The 19727-nt window shown below is 37.7% G+C and overlaps 1 protein-coding gene across 1 annotated transcript in view; it reads right to left on the bottom strand.

Annotated features, from left to right (window-relative positions):
- Positions 1-19727, bottom strand: part of LOC137283420 (sodium-independent sulfate anion transporter-like) — a 47716-nt gene that overhangs the window by 22253 nt on the left and 5736 nt on the right. The window contains exons 2-5 of the mRNA XM_067814894.1: positions 7079-7257; positions 3573-3675; positions 2369-2573; positions 1271-1356 (exon numbers count right to left, since the gene is read on the bottom strand). Coding sequence (XP_067670995.1) covers positions 1271-1356; positions 2369-2573; positions 3573-3675; positions 7079-7257 — 573 coding nt within the window. The remainder of the gene's footprint in view (positions 1-1270; positions 1357-2368; positions 2574-3572; positions 3676-7078; positions 7258-19727) is intronic.

Genomic DNA, 19727 nt, shown 5'->3' with positions numbered 1-19727 from the left:
GCTTCCAGTACTGACATATTATTTACTAGTGTCTATCTGGAAAACAATATTTGTAACCACAAAGCTACTCTGCCAAAATATTAAAGTCATGTCATTAATAGTCTCTTTAAGCATAAAAAAACCCAGTTAACTATGAATCAAGGTTAACAAATTATCACATAACATCTGAATGTTGCTAAGTATGTTATCAAGACCTGAACACATAGCTGAAGCTAAGAGTACATAGCCCCAGCATACCAACTGATAATGAATTGTACTGTCAAAAGTACAATACTTCCAGGCCTTAAACATGTACTAAACAGTTTTGCAATCGAAGTTTCAGTACTGTCTTCTATCAATGACTACCTTGAAAAACATTAAGTGGCGTAACCTCCTGTATGATTAAGATGTTCCGATTGCATGGTGTGTGTTCTGCATGTACAACATCCTTAGGTATGCATGGTGTGTTCTGCATGCACAGCATTCAATTCCATATACATTGTGGCTGTTATGCATGCATATCATTATTCTGAATGCATTGTGGTTTTATGCATGCATGGTGATGTTCTGCGTGCATGGCAGTGTTCCGCATGCATGACATTCTCCTTTATGCATGGTGGTATTCTGCATGCAAGTCTTCTGCTTTATAGTCTTCTGCAAGAATGATGAACTCACAGCATAGTTCTGCATGCATGACATTCTCTTTTATGCATGCAAGACATTCTTCAAGCATGTCTGTCTTCTGCTTTTAGTCTTTTGCAAGAATGGTGAACTCACAGCTGAGTTCTGCATGCATCCCTGATCATGTGCATGCATGCCAGTATTGTGCATGTTAGGTGACTTGTATACTAAGGGGTCTTCTGTATACACAAAGCTTTTCTGCATACATGATAGCCCTCTGCATGTATGTTCGTCAAGTCAGGTGTGCATTGATAATCTGATAATATTTTGAGTCCAATATTCAACACTGAACTGATACATGTCATAATAGTGCCCCAGAGTGTAACGACAAATATGTTAACCATCTGTTAATATTTTTCACATTTTCACTTTACTTGGGCAATGTGGTGAATAAGGAACATGTATTTATATTCAACCTCATGAGGTAAAATAACACCTTGATGATAGTCATCCAAACTGATAAACACTGTAATCTGAGGCATCAGTTTGATGAGTGACTCAATTCAACCCTTACTGCCCCACTGCACCTACAACAAAGAAAGTGCAAGCTACTGATTACACTAGAGGACAAATAATTGCTGATCTGATCACCGAGTAGACACTGACTTACCTTGACCTGACCAAATGCTATAGTAATGGCCGCAGCTGATGTGAATGAGTTGATGACGGGATAGGATATAAAATTCACAAGGATTCCTGAAATATATACATACATGTGGATTTACTGTTTTCTAATGACATCCTGGAATACAGAAGGGAAATTTAACCAAAATAATCGTACAAGAAATATCTTTTCAACAACAATTATCTTTTATCATATAACATTACTAATGCCAAAAGTATCACACATCATATCATATACTGTAAATCATTAAATTTTTGCGAGCATGATATTTCTGCGAAAATTGCGAATGACTTGAGCTCGCAAAAATATCATGGCGCAATGTGCTGGTAAAATGCAATGAATAATCAGCTAACAACCTGTCCTATCTTCGCTTTATTATTCACCAGTTCATATAATTAACAATAGATCTAGACAATACACATATTAAGCAACGACAACAATGCGAGGAATGACTAACTACTAGCATTACTCGTACTCACGTGTCACATGTCAAACAATGGATACCTGAACAAAAGTCACTCAGTCAGTACGTTCGATAGTCCAGACAGGCACCAGCCATGCAACACACATTTCTTAGAGACTGTTTGAAAGGCTGAGACCATCCAGTAGGCTTGGATAGGTTTCGTGACACTTATCTGGAGATCAACAGCTTCGCAGACACTGACTAAACTGGTCCTTCATCAGTGCCAGTTTATTAGAGTCACTCCATTTAATTTAATCCCTTTGAACTGTTTAAGCTTATCTGGTCTATGCAGCATGCATTGTTTTTAGGAAAACATCACTGATTGCATACATGCGGAAGTACTCCACTGAATGGTGTTCAAGATTAGCGGCAAACTTCAATATGTGATTGGATTTACTTCAGATAAAATTTTCAGATGCAAGTAAGCTTTAAAACTGTCAAACTAAACTATGTTTTGAGAATTAGGCAAGTCGCAAAAATACCATGACGTAAAAACGTCTGTTGGTTGCCACTCACAAAAATATCATGACGCAAAAATTTCGTGATTTACAGTACATTTTTTTTTTTCATAAAAGGGTCTATGATACATTCTTTTTGCCGCTCAAAATTGAATATCCTACCTAAATTGCAAATTCCCATAATGAACTGCACTAATCCACACATGAGACTGAGCACAATGGCATAGGTGCCATCATTTTGTATTGGAGATGTCGCAAAGGCCCCTGTCATGAGAGACATGATGGCAGTAGGCCCGAGGGTGATGTCCTTGGATGTTCCCAGTAAACAGTAGATGAAGCACCCCATGAAGGACGAGTACAGGCCATACTAGAACAGAAGGACAGGAGGATGAGGACGAGTATAAATCATACTGGAACAGAATGACAGAAAGTTGAGGACAACTTAATGTCATACTAGAACAGAAGGACAGAAGGTTGAGGACAACTTAATGTCATACTAGAACAGAAGGACAGAAGGTGGGGGACATCTTTACGTCATACCAGAACAGGACAGAAGGTTGAGGAAAACTTTACATCATACTAGAACAGAAGGACAGAAGGTTGAGGACAACTTTACATCATACTAGAACAGAAGGACAGAAGGTTGAGGACAACTTAATGTCATACTAGAACAGAAGGACAGAAGGTTGAGGACAACTTAATGTCATACTAGAACAGAAGGACAGAAGGTTGAGGACAACTTTACGTCATACTAGAACAGAAGGACAGAAGGTTGAGGACAACTTAATGTCATACTAGAACAGAAGGACAGAAGGTTGAGGACAACTTAATGTCATACTAGAACAGAAGGACAGAAGGTGGGGGACATCTTTACGTCATACCAGAACAGGACAGAAGGTTGAGGACAACTTAATGTCATACTAGAACAGAAGGAAAGAAGGTTGAGGACAAGTATACATCATACTGGAACAGAACCTTGAGAACAACTTTAAATCGTATTAAGGAACAAACAACACTAGATCACAAGGACAAAAGGTGAAAGACAAGTATTAACATGCAGCATATTCTCGCCAAGCTTGAGGATATACCAGTCACACTTCTTAGGCTGGCTAACTGGCTTGTGTTAGACTTCGTACAGACTTCCCAGGCAGCAGGTCAGAGAATGGAGTACAGGGATAGACTTACCTGAGGAGGTAGATCAGCAAGTTAGTAACTATCAAGATTTGAACTTTGGTGATACCAAAGTGAGGATGTAGACCGGCAAGTTTTGAGAAGGCAAGATTTGGAGTTGGCTGTTAGACCGTCCTAGAGAGGTAGACTGGCAAGTATAATATGGAAAAGATTTGGGACAGGATATTAGACCTACCTGAGGAGGTAGACCGGCAAGTTTGGCATAGGCAAGACCCTGAGGAATGACTGTCAGACCCACTGTGAGACCAGCAATCACATCACACTGCAGATCACGAATACTGGAAAATATAACATTGACAGAAAAGGTCAGCAGATTGTCAGAACATACAAGGAATTCATAGTCCCCATGCATTTAGCTATTTCTTTAGGTTTTCGTAACGTAATGCAAGTGTTACTGCTGTTGTTAGTCTCTGAAGATAAAATCAACATTCAGGACAACTTTTCATCAGGTTTCTAAGATTACTGAAAATGAAAAGCAAACTGATTCATGGACATGTGTAATTATAAAACAGCAAATTATATCACTGTTCTTTTTAATTACATTTTTTCCATACGAATTTTTATCATTACTATTATTCATTGCCTTATATTTTAATGATTATTTACAATTACTCCAACATAATTTTCATTGCAATGTATGTTTTCAGCTTCCTAAAAAATATATCCCCACAGCATTTTAGCTCACAGTTGGAACACACAACCAAGAACCCTGACTTGCATTAATTCCCATTTAGTCATGCATTTCAACAATGTAGCATGACAACTTTCTTGAATAATCAATGAAACCAATGCACAATACATGAATGTTAATCAATATTCATAATAAAGCACTATTATTAAACTAGTTGTCAGGGTGATAGTATCTCCTCATTCCAAATAGATAACCATCTGTGCAGTGTGTTCATGGTTGTGCAGAAGTATAACAATGATCTGGATATGAATGTACTGGAAGTATAAGAAGACCAAAGTAATTTCGTTTTTGTTGCCGTATCAGACATGCATGGGTTACTAGCATCCTAGTCTTGACTTGAGTCTATAAACCAGTGATGTTACTTGTTCACTGTAGTAACATGTGAGGATATTTTATTTCTTCACAGTAACACCTCTTCCTGGATATGAGGTTTTAGGATTTCCCTGTAAAACCCCATCCTCGATATGAGGTTTCCTGTATGACTACATCTTGGGTATGACATTTTACAATCTCCCTGTAAGACCTAATCTTGCGTGTGGGGCGTTACCATTTCCCTGTAAAACCTGATATTGTTTGTGACATTTCACATTTTCCCTGTAGACCACTTCCTAGGTATGGGGTTTTACCATTTTCCTGTAAGAGCTCACCTTAACTGTGGGATGTAAAAGAGAAAAAATAAGAGACTTGCGACTTTAACTGATGACTGACTAGAATCAAAAATACAATCTGGTCGACACTGGTCAGTCACTGTAACAATTGGACAAAGTAGCTGATTCATGATAAGTGTTTCAGTAAAAGGCACCATATTAAAGCTCATACATCTAACCACATATACAAACATCCACAGAAGGGCTGTAACGATGCATCAAACTATCCATGGATTGCAACTGTCGAGTTTCCAATAGTAATTAATGAATGAAAAACTATTGATGCATCGATAGTATGTGTGACTTTCAAAAGTTTATTTACTTGACTTCCATTGTTAAATGCACAGCGCGAAATATGGGATGCTTTGGTTCAGATTTGTAGCTTCATTGAGTTGTTGTTAATACTGTTTACTTGATCTGGGTTTCAAGCTTCTTGACAGTTATTAAAAGTGCTTGACATTACTTCACCTTGTTTTTATTTATATGCCATACATTCATTAGGGAAATGACCCTCAAAAGAGACAATTCAAGAAGAAAAACACTATCTCAATAGCATTGCAATAGTTGCTCGCAATGGTATGCTGTGACAGACCATTGCTATCCCAATAGTGTTGCAATAGTTGCTCGCAATGGTATGCTGTGACAGACCATTGCTATCCCAATAGTGTTGCAATAGTTGCTCGCAATGGTATGCTGTGACAGACCATTGCTATCCCAATAGTGTTGCAATAGTTGCTCGCAATGGTATGCTGCGACAGACTATTGCTATCACAATAGTTGTTTGCCCATCAATAGTTACCCCAAGACCACAGAATTTTCATAAAAGCTTTTAAGACATAAATAATCATTAATGCATGTCATTTTTGATGGCTAGTAAGTCAGAGGAAACACTTCCTTATAGTTTGAGTAGAAAATGCTGGAGTGTTCATTGCCACGTCAGCTCAGGTAAACGGGCCAAGAACATAAAGGTTCCTCATACAGTTACACAAGTCCGTTTACACGAGTGAGTTTAGTTTTACGCTGCACTCAGCAATATCCCAGCTATATGGTGGTAGTCTGTAAATAATCGAGGCTGGACCAGACAATCCAGTGATCAACAGCATGAGGATAAGCAGCATCAACAGTAATAGGGGGGTCAGACTCACTGACTTGGCTGGCACACGTCATCATTTCCCAATTACGTAGGTTAATGCTCATGCTGTTGGTCACTGGTTTGGTTTTATTATATACAGACTGAAGCCAAATGGCTGTAATATTGCTGAGAGTGGTGCTACACAACAATTCAACCAACCAACCTTTGTGACAACTTCAGTGTGAGTGCTGGAAATTGTGTGTAGCATATTTTGAAACAGTAAATTTAGGAATGTAAATCTGATCTTACATTTATGCATGCTGCTCGACATTACAATTGTGTCCTATTTTCTCCATTTCACTTTGAGAAAAAAATCAATCAAGAATCCAAAGTAGAGCAGGCTCTGACTGAACAGAACTTTGCTTGATGAAGAATGGGCACGGTCAGTTTCAAACCATAAAAGTGGTCAATTATGGGTGATATCTAGATCAGTCCAACTTTTGACAGATTTCAGAGTAAATTCTTGTTTTTATCCTGTTTCCCCCATGACGCAATGGTTCCACCAATCCCACATGAGACTGTGTACAAAGCATGACTCACTAATCATATTAACATTTATATTGAACAATGTTAAAAATACTCTAGGAACTTCTAAACTGAACAATAAACCAACATGCCATGAAAATCCAATTTCATATTTCTATCAACCATGAACCATGTGCATATAACACTTGCTGATTCAATGTGTCAATATGAACAAAGAAAATGGTACAATTTCCACATTCAGCTGCTTTTGGAAACTATCAACAATTTACACCCTTTGTAACTTTATAAGGGATGGCTGGGTAGCCTACTGGTTACAGTGCTTGTTTGTCATACAGGTAAGTGAGTGATTTTAGTTTTAAGCCACAATCAGCAATATTCCAGCTATATGGCGGCAGTCTGTAAATAATCAATCTGGACCAGACAATCCAGTGACCAACAACATGAGCATTGATCTGCGCAGTTGGGAACCGATGACATGCGTCAACCAAGTCAGCGAGTCTGACCACCCGATCTTGTTAGTTGCCTCTTACTTCAAGCATAGTCGCCTTTTATGGCAAGCATAGGTTGCTGAGGGCCTATTCTACACTTCACAGGTTATACGGAAGCCCGGGGGTTCAACTCACTGGAAGCAGTGATAAAGTATTAACACTGAGTGAGTTAGTCCAGTCTTAGCACTAACATCACTTTGTAACACAGTGCCCTGATCATGCCTGAGACAACACTACCTGTATTTTGGTATCCACTTGATACTGGGGACCTTCTTCTTGAGGTAGTCAAGGGTGCAGAGTCCGGCTCCGCACTCCTTGATCTTGGCACTCAGCTGAATGTTGACCATGTCTGGATCCTCTTCCACAAAGCCTAGCTTTTGCTCCGTCATGTTAATGGCTCCCACAGGATCTGGAGACTGAAACATGAGAAACATGTCCTTGGTTATATATCTGATATGCAAAGCCTACTATGTGTTGGTACCTAGAAGGAGGAGATAGTACTATGTCTGCCACAAGGTATGACTTGTATGGTCCAGTAAAGAGTGGGTACCTGGAAGGATGAGTCAGTAATATGTCCGCTACAAGGTATGACTTATATGGACCAGCAAAGAGTGGGTACCCGGTAGGATGAGTCAGTAATATGTCTGCCACAAGGTATGACTTATATGGTCCAGCAAAGAGTGGGTACCTGGAAGGATGAGTCAGTAATACGTCTCCTACAAGGGACTTATCTGATGTATAGAAAATGGCTTTGTTGACAATGCTGTAGTCGGGCACCTGGTAGGATGAGATGGTTATGTGTCTGCTACAAGAGATGTGCTATCACTCAGCACTTAGATGATACATGGAAGGAAGTGATGGCAATATGTCTGCACAAAGGAATGACAATTTGGAGTAGGACATAACTTGTTACCAAGCGTTTCTAAGAAAACTATGCTCAAATCAACCTTAAATTCCTAAATCCAGCTTTTCTGCACATTGATCAGTATCACTTACGAAACATAAATAGTCAGACCAGAAACCATGTTATCCACCCTGAAGTACTGGGAAAGTGTAGAGGAGCTAGGCATAGGGAGCAAAAGGGCAACCGGAAGCTGAGTAACACTTGAACTGCATCACAAAGAGGGAGGAGCTCTTAGCACTAGCCCTCCAGGGTGCTCACATTTAATTATATCAAAATCAATCACGGCAGAAGAAAACAAAATCCTTGTTTTTCATCACATTTTATAAAACATTAAAATTGGTATATCAATAAAATTCTATACATAAGCAGCATTCGAAGTACCTGACTGCCTGGCCACCTAAGACGGGTTATTTTCAACATGGGTTGCCAGATTCTAAAATTCACCTGCCTGATCGCTAGGTTAAAATTTAGACACGTATATGTTTTAATTTAATCATACTAAGTAAACTGGACTTTCCTGTAGTAAGTTTTGGTTAGGGTTGGCATATTTTGCATGCAACCAGCCCTGGTCTACCTGAAATTTTTAGGAGTTTCATACCCCGACACTAGTCTGATTTTGACCAAACTCTACCAAAAGAGCCTTCAAGAGCTTCCAAACATATTTCTTGACTGGTAATTTGAATGAGAAATCTTGCATTCAGATCACTTAACATAAAAAAGTTGACTCTCGAGTGGAAAGTAACCCACTAAATATACAGAAGTAGATTTACTGAAGTCTTTAATAAGTGTTAAGGCAATATAAAGATTAAGTAGCGGATCCAGCATTATTGTATGCACCATCTACACTACCTACAGTACAAGAGTCATCACAAGTAATCTGAGATCATGCTGTAGTAGGAAACACTGCCAAGAAACATATCACATGCTGGGTCATGAGACCAAGTTTAAAGCACTTGATATAGTTCCTTTCCTGGTCACATGTTCTCATTTCCCATTGTGGTCCAAGTCATGATAGGAAGTTTGACAGCAACAACAAAGAAATTAGACACTCTTTATTTGATTGTGTCTTTATGTCAGAATCTGAAATCATAAAACTAATCTGGATTGTAGAGCTTAGTGGGCAAAACCTCAGTATTTGGGTATGAGCACAAAATATAGCTGGAATACTGCCATTTTGATAATTAAAAAAAACAGAACGAAGTGAATAAACACTGAGCAACTTATATTCTGGCACTATATTGTTCAAGTAGACTGAGTGCCTGCACTATATCTGACTCAATGTGAGTGAGTTTAGTTTTATGCTGCAATCAGCAATATTCCAGCTATATGGCGGCAATCTGTATATCATCGAATCCAGTAACCAACAGCATGAGCATCGATCTGCACAACTGGTACACAATGATGTGTCAACAAAGTCACCGAGCTTGACCATCTGATAGCATATGTCGCCCCCTACGACCAGCCATCTACGATCGCCTTTTGTGGCAAGCATGGGTTCCTGAAGACCTATTCTACCCCGGATCTTCACAGGTCCAAGCAATGAAAGCATGGTCAAGGGTCTTCAATATCATGACTATATGACTTTGTTTTTGTTTAGTGCTTGCACTCAGCAACATTCCAGCTATGTTGCAGCAGCCTCTGAATAATCAACTCTGGAGCAGACAATCCAGTGATCAACTGCATGAGCATCAATCTATACAACTAACATGTGTCAATCAAGTCCACAAACTGACCACCCAACATTCATAATGTCTATGTGTGGAAGTATTTTCATATTTGTGTCAGGATGGCGGTCAAGTAACTGCGGGATAACATGCACACTAACACATATTTTGACAATTAATTCCAATCACATATTTTAGAGAAATAAACTGAATAGTGGACCTGGTTGAGCTTCGCTCGATTTGATGCAGGCTATGTTTTGTAGTATGCAGTATTAAAAAACCTGCCAGCCTGTTGTCTGCTGACAGTAACATCTCAAATGGGCCAGGTATTATGATACTGAAAATCTATTTCACAGGAATCTATAGACATTAAAGGTACTTATAACGAAGCTTAATGATTTCAGTTAAAAGTTAAAAGTTGAAAAGTTTCCTAGTGAGTTTAGACTGGATCGCCTACGTCGAGTCCTCTAGGTCAAGCACAGACTTTCCCCTTGCAAACTTTCTTTAACCTTATTTCTTTCAGCACTATCATATTTTCTTTTTGTACTTGACATACCTCTCTTCAAAATAATCTATCTATAAAATATTAATTCAAATTTATAGTTCTGTTATAACTTCCCAAAGCATTTGTTTTGAAATGAGTCATAAAGGAAAAACGACCATGGTACGAAAGATACAATATACCCTAACATGATGTACATCCTTCCTGTCCACATTTATCAGTGTTCACTGTCATCCGATGATCACAACCGCCGTACATTTCAGTGATCCAGAATACACAACATACCTAAACATGATATAACGTTATATCCTCCCCGTCCGCATCCATCAGTGTTTACTGTTATCAGATGACCAAAAGCATGGTACATTTCAGTGACACGGAAGATACACCATACCTTAATATCATATAACATTATATCCTCCCCGTCAACATCCATCAGTGTTTACTGTTATCAGACGATCAAACCATGGTACATTTCAGTGACACGGAAGATACATCATACCTTAATGTCATATAACGTTATATCCTCCCCGTCAACATCCATCAGTGTTTACTGTTATCAGACGATCAAACCATGGTACATTTCAGTGACAAGGAAGATACATCATACCTTAATGTCATATAACGTTATATCCTCCCCGTCAACATCCATCAGTGTTTACTGTTATCAGACGATCAAACCGTGGTACATTTCAGTGACACGGAAGATACATCATACCTTAATGTCATATAACGTTATATCCTCCCCGTCCACATCCATCAGTGTTTACTGTTATCAGACGATCAAACCATGGTACATTTCAGTGACACGGAAGATACATCATACCTTAATGTCATATAACGTTATATCCTCCCCGTCCACATCCATCAGTGTTCACTGTTATCAGACGATCAAACCATGGTACATTTCAGTGACACGGAAGATACATCATACCTTAATGTCATATAACGTTATATCCTCCCCGTCCACATCCATCAGTGTTCACTGTTATCAGACGATCAAACCATGGTACATTTCAGTGACACGGAAGATACATCATACCTTAATGTCATATAACGTTATATCCTCCCCGTCAACATCCATCAGTGTTTACTGTTATCAGACGATCAAACCGTGGTACATTTCAGCGACACGGAAGATACATCATACCTTAATGTCATATAACGTTATATCCTCCCCGTCCACATCCATCAGTGTTTACTGTTATCAGACGATCAAACCATGGTACATTTCAGTGACACGGAAGATACATCATACCTTAATGTCATATAACGTTATATCCTCCCCGTCCACATCCATCAGTGTTCACTGTTATCAGACGATCAAACCGTGGTACATTTCAGTGACACGGAAGATACATCATACCTTAATGTCATATAACGTTATATCCTCCCCGTCAACATCCATCAGTGGTTACTATCATCAGACGATCACATTACCAACCTACAGGCTCCTAATCCCACTTGACAATAAACTCAACAAGTGTGAAATCAATACAATGAAGCAGTATCATCATATTTTCAACAGACTCAGCTCTCAGCATCATCAATGATGCACTTCTTTCAATAAATCTATTGGTTGTGTTAATTTTGAATAGTAAAATTATAGATTGCTTTCGTGACTATCCTTGCAATACATTATTGTGCAATTCAGAAAAATGCAAGCTTCAGTAAATCCTTGACCAAGGCCTGTTTTTAGCATGTGCTGCCTTGAACAGATGTCTGCTCAGTGAGTGTCTGCTTTCAGTAAGGGTATGCCTTCAGTAATTATCAGCTTCAATAAGAGTTTGTCTACAGTAACAGTTTGTCTTCAATAATCATCAGCTTCAATGTGAGTTTGTCTACAGTAACAGTTTGTCTTCAGTAATTATCAGCTTCAATAAGAGTTTGTCTACAGTAAGAGTTTGCCTTCAATAATCATCAGCTTCAATGTGAGTTTGTCTACAGTAACAGTTTGTCTTCAATAATCATCAGCTTCAATGTGAGTTTGTCTACAGTAACAGTTTGTCTTCAATAATCATCACCTTCAATAAGAGTTTGTCTACAGTAAGAGTTTGCCTTCAATAATCATCACCTTCAATAAGAGTTTGTCTACAGTAAGAGTTTGCCTTCAATAATCATCAGCTTCAATAAGAGTTTGTCTACAGTAAGAGTTTGCCTTCAATAATCATCAGCTTCAATAAGAGTTTGTCTACAGTAACAGTTTGTCTTCAATAAATAACTGCTACAATAAGTTTCTGCCTTGAACATGTGTCTGCTGTCAACAGGTGTTTGGTTTCAATAAAAGTGTCTTGAGTAAGTCTTGGTGTGCCTCAAAAACTGTCCTCTTAAAAAATAGACACTATCCTTGAAAAGTCACCTGCCAAAACAATTGGGAAGAGATGACACAACAAAATATTGAATACAATATATTCATGCCAGCAGTGTTTTAGACATGTGATTGTCTTAAACTGTTTAGCTGAAGACTTACAACATCAGGCCCCACTAAGCAATTGAAATAAGTACAGCAAATTTGAAGGAATTGCATCTCAAATGTAAACAAACGCAGCCCATATCCATATCGGTAGTTTAGCGGTAATAACATAAACACAATGTTGGTTATAATTGAAACACACTCGGCCGTCTTTGGAGATTCCTCAGCTCCTTTCTGATGATTTGTCGGTCACGTCCTGAAACTCACACATCAAAGCATGGCATCACTGGAAGGAGCACCCGTCTCAGTGAGTTTTGTTTTTGGTTTCTACTGTTTTCATTTCTATAATTCTCCACCTTTGACCACCCATTGAATGGATTTAGGTACGAGGTGTTGTCGGAGCTATAGTATTATGGCTTTCAAAACAAAAATTTGAATTCCTGTGCATATATCTGAGATACACATACATTACCATTATTTCACACATTTGTATACATGCACTGGAAATATACCATTAAAAGGTATGTATGCATACTACCAGCCTGGGTGAATGGCAGTGCATATGAGAAAAAGTAATATATATCCATACAGATGACACATTTCCGAAGGAATGGAATAAATTGTCACATTTCCCTTAATTTCCTTCATCATCTGTTTCTTCTTTGGCTTCATCAGTTGCATTCTATCCATCTTGTAAACCCAATATTCCCCACTGTTTTTGAAAGGTATATATATATACACACACATATGTTCAACCATGGGATGTATTGTTTGATATCGCCTGTTATCATACAATGTTGCACAAAGAAACATATGGTTTCTATTGACCAATTTAGTCAACTATTGTAAAAATGATACAGTAAGCAATTTTGGAAAACGAAATGTTCAGTATGTTGCATGTTTGTGACAATTCAACAATACAACAATCTTTAATTCTCTTTTGTTCAGCAGCAAATTTTAAGTGTATTTGTTTTTAATACTGACTATGCAACAATGTTAACATGTGAAATAAACAGTCGAGCATTTCAGTGATCCTGCTTTAAAGAATTACTATAGAAAACTTTCTTGCTGTAATCTAAAGATTAGACAAGAGTTTGGCAAAGTTTCTTGCACATCAAACAGCATATCACATGAGCGAAAGTCATGAAAAGAGTGGTTATGTTTTCCTTTGTTGTTGTTGTGAAGACTGTGCATATTAATTATTCCTTTTTATTCAGTACTGTGTTTGATTGTGGTTGAATAAACGCAGCAATTCTCCAGTTATATAATGACAGTCTGTAAAGAATGAAATCTGGATAAAAAATTATTGCGATAAAAATTTGTAAAATTAAAATGATTATGATAGCTCTCTACATCAAGATTTGATGACATGTTCATAGAAAGTCACATCAGATGAGTACGTTCTTAAGCTGATTCAGAAATTTTCATTTGAACAAATACAACCAAAAGAGAAAACACATATTTCATTGATTCTTATGTACTCAAATACTCAAATACAATAACATGGGTGAGTGAGTGAGTGAGTGAGTGAGTGAGTGAGTGAGTGAGTGAGTGAGTGAGTGAGTGAGTGAGTGAGTGAGTGAGTGAGTGAGGTCTTCTGTGTGATGAGTGAACGGTGCCAGAACAATGTACAAGCATATAGTAACGTTGCTATACTTTCTACTAAAACGATGCAACAATCACATAAGCTGGTTTGAACACTTAGCTCACACATACCAAGATATTAGAAGCCTTGACACTAATTGGCTGATAACAAGGCTCACCTAATACATCCTACTTTGGATATGGAGTTCATATCTTCACACACATAGAAATCAGAGTAGAAGATCTTTTTCAATTACAATCTTTTGCTCAATGAAACTTAAATATTTTCAACAGACACATACAACAAAAGCAAATCAACACATTTTGAATATCTGTAATTTTCTGAATCCCTGGTTATACAGGACAATCAATGTGACAGATGATTATAAAAACAATCAAGTGATAACTGACCTAGGTGATAACAGTATCAAGATGACCCAAATTCTTAATCACTTCATCTATTCATCAATGACTTGACTACATCACTGAGGACATTTATAGAAGAGAGGTGTGTCTAGAGTTCTGTTTGATTATTTTGTTTCTAAATCACTGATATTGATCAAATCACTCAGATTCATTGCTACACATTCAACAAACAAATGGGTAGCTGAAAGTGAGAAGAGTATTGTGGTATACGAGTGATTTTACGTTGACACAGCTTTTAGTAATGTTCCCACAATATCAAGACAGGGGACATTTCAATATATGTATTGGCTTCACACATTGTACCAATATGGTGAATCAAACCTGGTTCTTTGGCATAACAAGTAAATGCTTTAACCCAGATAACATTCAGAGTTGGGCCAACATTGGCAGACACTCGCCCAATGTTGTCACTCTGGGTCAGTCTGGACCAACATCTGAATGCTCTCTGAAAACCGCCATGCTACCTCACTGCTCCACAACAGACTTGGGAAAGAGAACCTAGGTAAGAAATTCCATACAATCAAAAGTTTAGTTTTACGCCGCACTCAGTAATATTCCAGCTATATGGCGGCAGTCTGTAAATAATCGAGTCTGGACCAGACAATCCAGTGATCAACAACATGAGCATCGATCTGCGCAACTGAGAACAGATGACATGTGTCAACCAAGTTAGCGAGCCTGACCACCCAATCCCGTTAGTCGCCTTTATGGCAAGCAAGTCAAGTTACTGCTCCTGATTACCTAGGTATAATATTTCCATTCCGTCATTTTCAGTACTCTCACCATGGGCTGCTACTAAAGCTTCATTTTCAGCATGAATTGAATTGCATGATACTTAAACTAGTCAACCAAACACATCGCAGTAATTAGTGAGAAAAATTCTGCGATGATATAGTGATCAGAGAGATTGAGTATGAGATGTCTATTTTGATATCAAGCAAATGGTGGCAAATGGATGCAAGGTATTTACCATAATATGATGGAGACTAGCCTTGCTCCAAGACTGTACTATATGGAAACCCTGCTAACATCTAGATGGAAACTATCTAATATGTTCATCACTGGAATCTCTACTAAACCATACTGGGCTGTAAACGGGAAACTGATGAATCTGAAATAACAGCCATTTATCATCACATCGCTCTACCAGGTACTGTAGCAAATAAAGGTGGCACAGATGGCTGTGCAATCTATACACTTTCTGGCTCATACTTTGCTGTTTGTTGTTCAGAGTCGCCTCCGTTAGATAAGTCAGAAACCTGTGACTGTGAATACAAGTTTGCTATACCAATACTGACCATCGTCAGTGGAGTGCCAAACCTGCTCCACCCCCTGACTCACCCTAATGATACTTTATCTGCCAGAGTGTTCAAAGTTTCAGCATATATATCTATAGTCGTGTCTGACTGCACATTCTGGTAACTTACAATACCTTGAAAATCAGTCAACATTCAGTATGATGAATATGAAACCGTTCATTACCTTGACTATGCCATGTCAACTCAAGTCATGTGAAGAAGGAAGGTATGGCAACAGGAAAACCTATTTTCAACTGAAAACTTAATCGCGTGTAATTAAATGAGAGGTGACAGACATCTATCCTGACTACAAATGGTCCAAAACACAGCAGCAAGGATCATTACTAAACCAGGAAGTATTCGCATATATCATCCACGTATGAAAACTTTACTGGCTGCCAATCAGAGCCAGAATACAATTCAAGGTGCTCTGCATTACATACACATGCCTCAACAACACCAGCCCTGACTTAGCTCTGGTGACAGCAACTCACTCACAGTTCCTTCCTACAGACTAAAATCCTTGGCTACAGAACATTAACAATGATAACAAATAATAACAACTAAACCTTCCAACTTTTGCTGCTCAGTGGCACTAAAAAGTTCTTGATCAGGAAATCAACTTTAAGAATTGGAGTTGTAGGCAATGTTAAAGAGAAAGGTTTTCAAAAGGCAACAGAATGATGTGTAGTTCTCTGCACTCTTGATCTCCAGTGACAGCAACTCACTCAGTTACTTCCTGCAGACTAAAATCGTTTGGCTATAAAATATCCTCTCACATCTCCCCAATGCTGTGAAATTCTCTTCCATCTGACATCAAACTTTGTCCCACATTCAAGCTGTTCAAATCAAGACTCAAAACACACCTGTTCTTTCAATGCATCTGACTTTTTGGCTTACCTTCATATCAAATTCCAACCTCTACTCAAGACTCTTAAACGTTATTTTGTAGTGCTTTGAGCAGGCTTTGTGCCTGGATTGTGCGCAGTATAAATGCACGTTTATCTTTATTAATATTATTATTGAAATCCAAGGGTCATCTGAAAATTATGATAACTGATGGGTGACAAGGTTGAATTAATCATAAGCTTGTATAAAATAATGCCAATGAAGCAAAACATTTATTCATTTATGCTATTTATCATAAAAAAATCTGTTCATAGCATATTTATGAATCAACTATCTGTAGGTATGATTCACAAAAAACGAGTGTTTGGTACAAGCACCCATATGGCATGTTTCATTTGGAAGATATTCAAGAAATTAAACCTCAGCTACATCTCACACTACCTGGGTAGACTGTCTCACAGTCCCCTATTACCTTCCCTTTAATTTGTTTGTTCTTTAATGTCACATTCAGCAATATTCCAGATATAAGACAAAGGTCTGTAATAAATGAGGCTACACCAGACAAACCAGTGATTGATATCATGAGCATCAACCCAAGCTATTGAGATTCATGAACTAAATTACTTAGTGTGAGCGCCTGATCACAAGCGTCGCCTCTCACTACAGGCATGGGTTGGTCAAGACCAACTCTAACTTAAATCTTCATGCAATTTTTCCCTTTCATCCCTTTCACCATACTAAGGCTGATAATAAAGCAAGTCTAGATTTTCCACAAGTTCAGGATCTGATTCTCCCACACCATTTTCATTTTAAACATAATCATTTGTTTCCAGCAAAACTAGGCTGCATAAAACAAATGTTTCTCAGGGACATTTTTTTTAGAAGTGATGAGAGCGGTAGGAGTTTTAAAAAAAAATTTGACAGAAAAAATGTGATGGGGGAGGAACACACTTTTATTTTTATTTTCTCTCAGAAATACAGCTTGGAAATTTAGCATGTGTTAATGACTTGTAGATTCAGTCACACTCATTCTAAAAGACGCTCAGTCTCATAGTGCACAAAAGGATGATCAGGATACAGCTAAGGCATTTTTTGTTTAAAAATGGAAACTAAAAATTGTCATGCACACAAATAAAAGTGACTTTTCACATTTTTTATTACCCCCTTTATATTTTCAGAGACGATGTGTTCGTTATCACATGACAATAAACAAACATGATGTGGGAAGCTTCATAGCAAGCCATGATGAAATGATGACCTAAGAATGTATTTTGTCATTATCTTAAAATACCTGCATATTTAATCCGTTTGGTATTTCCAAAATAATCCTGAATACCTAAAAAAATCAAATTATATGTCATCAACTAAACAAACAGTGATTACCATACAGTCAAGGTATTGATATGGTGATTCTGTAACACGGCAGCTGTTCCTCAGGCCATCACATGGTGCATTGTCACGCTGCACGAGTAATATCGCACATCACGAGTGGGAAATCAATCACTAAGTCCAACAATGTCTACAAACACCTGTTACTTTACTAACATCCGAACAGAAGCAGCTGGTTTGATTTCAGTAGCACTATGTATATGCCGGAAAATGCTGATTATTTTTTGTGATGTTATTTCCAGTGTGATGCGCTCTTCTTGCTAAGATCGAAAATATTTCTGAAGCATTTAGAAGAAAAGGAGAAATGCTTGCATCATGTATACTTTTTCATGGCGAAGATTCTTACTTTAGGAAATATTTCCAGTGGAAACACATTTTCACTTTTGTTTGGAATTTGTTAAAATCTCACAACTGACAACCAATCAATCATCTAAAATAATTGGGCAGCATCATAATGAAATTTTCCGGGTTTTCTTATTAAATGCACAAAAATAAACAAAAAAACATACAGTTCTTTGGGATTTGTCAGGTACACAAGATGCATATGCAAATTTCACATCTTTAAATTAAACGATTACTTGTATGTTAAGGGCACAAATTTGTTGGAGTCTTTGAGATAAATTCAGTTTTGACTTAGAACAAGGTTGCAAAGCTTATAAAATATAGCAGTCAAAACTGCAAAAGTGTTCCGGAATTGTTTATGTTCAATTATGAGGAAACATGATTGACTGCTTGGTTGTGTCATCACTATGACCAATAATTTTAGTTAATCGGACCACCACTATTACTGTGTCACTGGCTAATTTTCAGACAACAATATTCATTCCTACAATATTGCCGATGAGACGTTAAATATTTACACACTCCCTCGTTCCTACTGAAACTATTACAGTACCCAGAAACTAATTGTTCACATATAGTAAGATTAATAACTGAGCGTGTTTCCATATCATTAATATCATATCATAGGAATAAATATTGTACTATGGGAACATTGTGAAAGCTCTCTGAACATAAGGCTTTTTTTTATAAGGTTGACAGATTTTACATGATAATTTATATAAGCTGCTGGGGTAATGCAGGGATTGGGAAAGGCAGGGGCCATGGGCCATTTTGTACATATGAATAAAAAATGACCCATTTAAATTTTGAAGTTTACTGTTGATACAGTGGCCCCTTCTAAATTCCAAAAATGGCTAATAATCCTGGAAATGGCCCATTCTCAAAGTTCTCTATCCCAATCCCTGGTAAAGTTGAACCATTTGAGGGTTTGTACAAAATTTCAAGACCAAAATTTAAGGTTATTTCAAGGCTTTATTGAGGGTGTTCTGGACAAAATTAAGATCAATAAGACATGCAATTACATCAGTAAACCTAATAAAAAATATAGCTGCGAGCAGCGATGAGGGCTTCTTGGATGTTATGCAATACATCCATTTGCATCTGTGACGTACTTCCAATAGTAGTCATGGCTACAGATAATATTGATACATACTACTGCCAGTAATGGGGAAAGCGTAATTCTTTATGTTTGAATTCATGTTGGGTTTGAAACAGATGCTACCTGTATTAAAACATCAAAAGAAAAAATAACTTTGTGGTTGTCCATTCAGTAATCAAAGAGTGCATACGGCACAGCGATCTGTTCAAAATATCCAAAATATAAAGCTATAGCTTAAGCTGAATGTGATTCAATGCTGCTACATTCCAAGTCGGTTTACACAGTGCACACACTCTTTAAAAAATGAAAATATTTGTCAAAACGTCTTGAGCAAGAAGAATTACAGAGATATAGCACCCACATGATTGAATAACTCAACCTATTGATGGTGTGTGATAAGTGAGTGGAAAGCTTTA

The sequence above is a fragment of the Haliotis asinina genome, chromosome 5, assembly GCF_037392515.1.
Source record: "Haliotis asinina isolate JCU_RB_2024 chromosome 5, JCU_Hal_asi_v2, whole genome shotgun sequence".
Lineage (NCBI taxonomy): Eukaryota > Metazoa > Mollusca > Gastropoda > Lepetellida > Haliotidae > Haliotis > Haliotis asinina.
The sequence above is the reverse complement of the archived record's forward strand: the minus strand, read 5'-3'. Positions and strand labels throughout refer to the sequence as shown.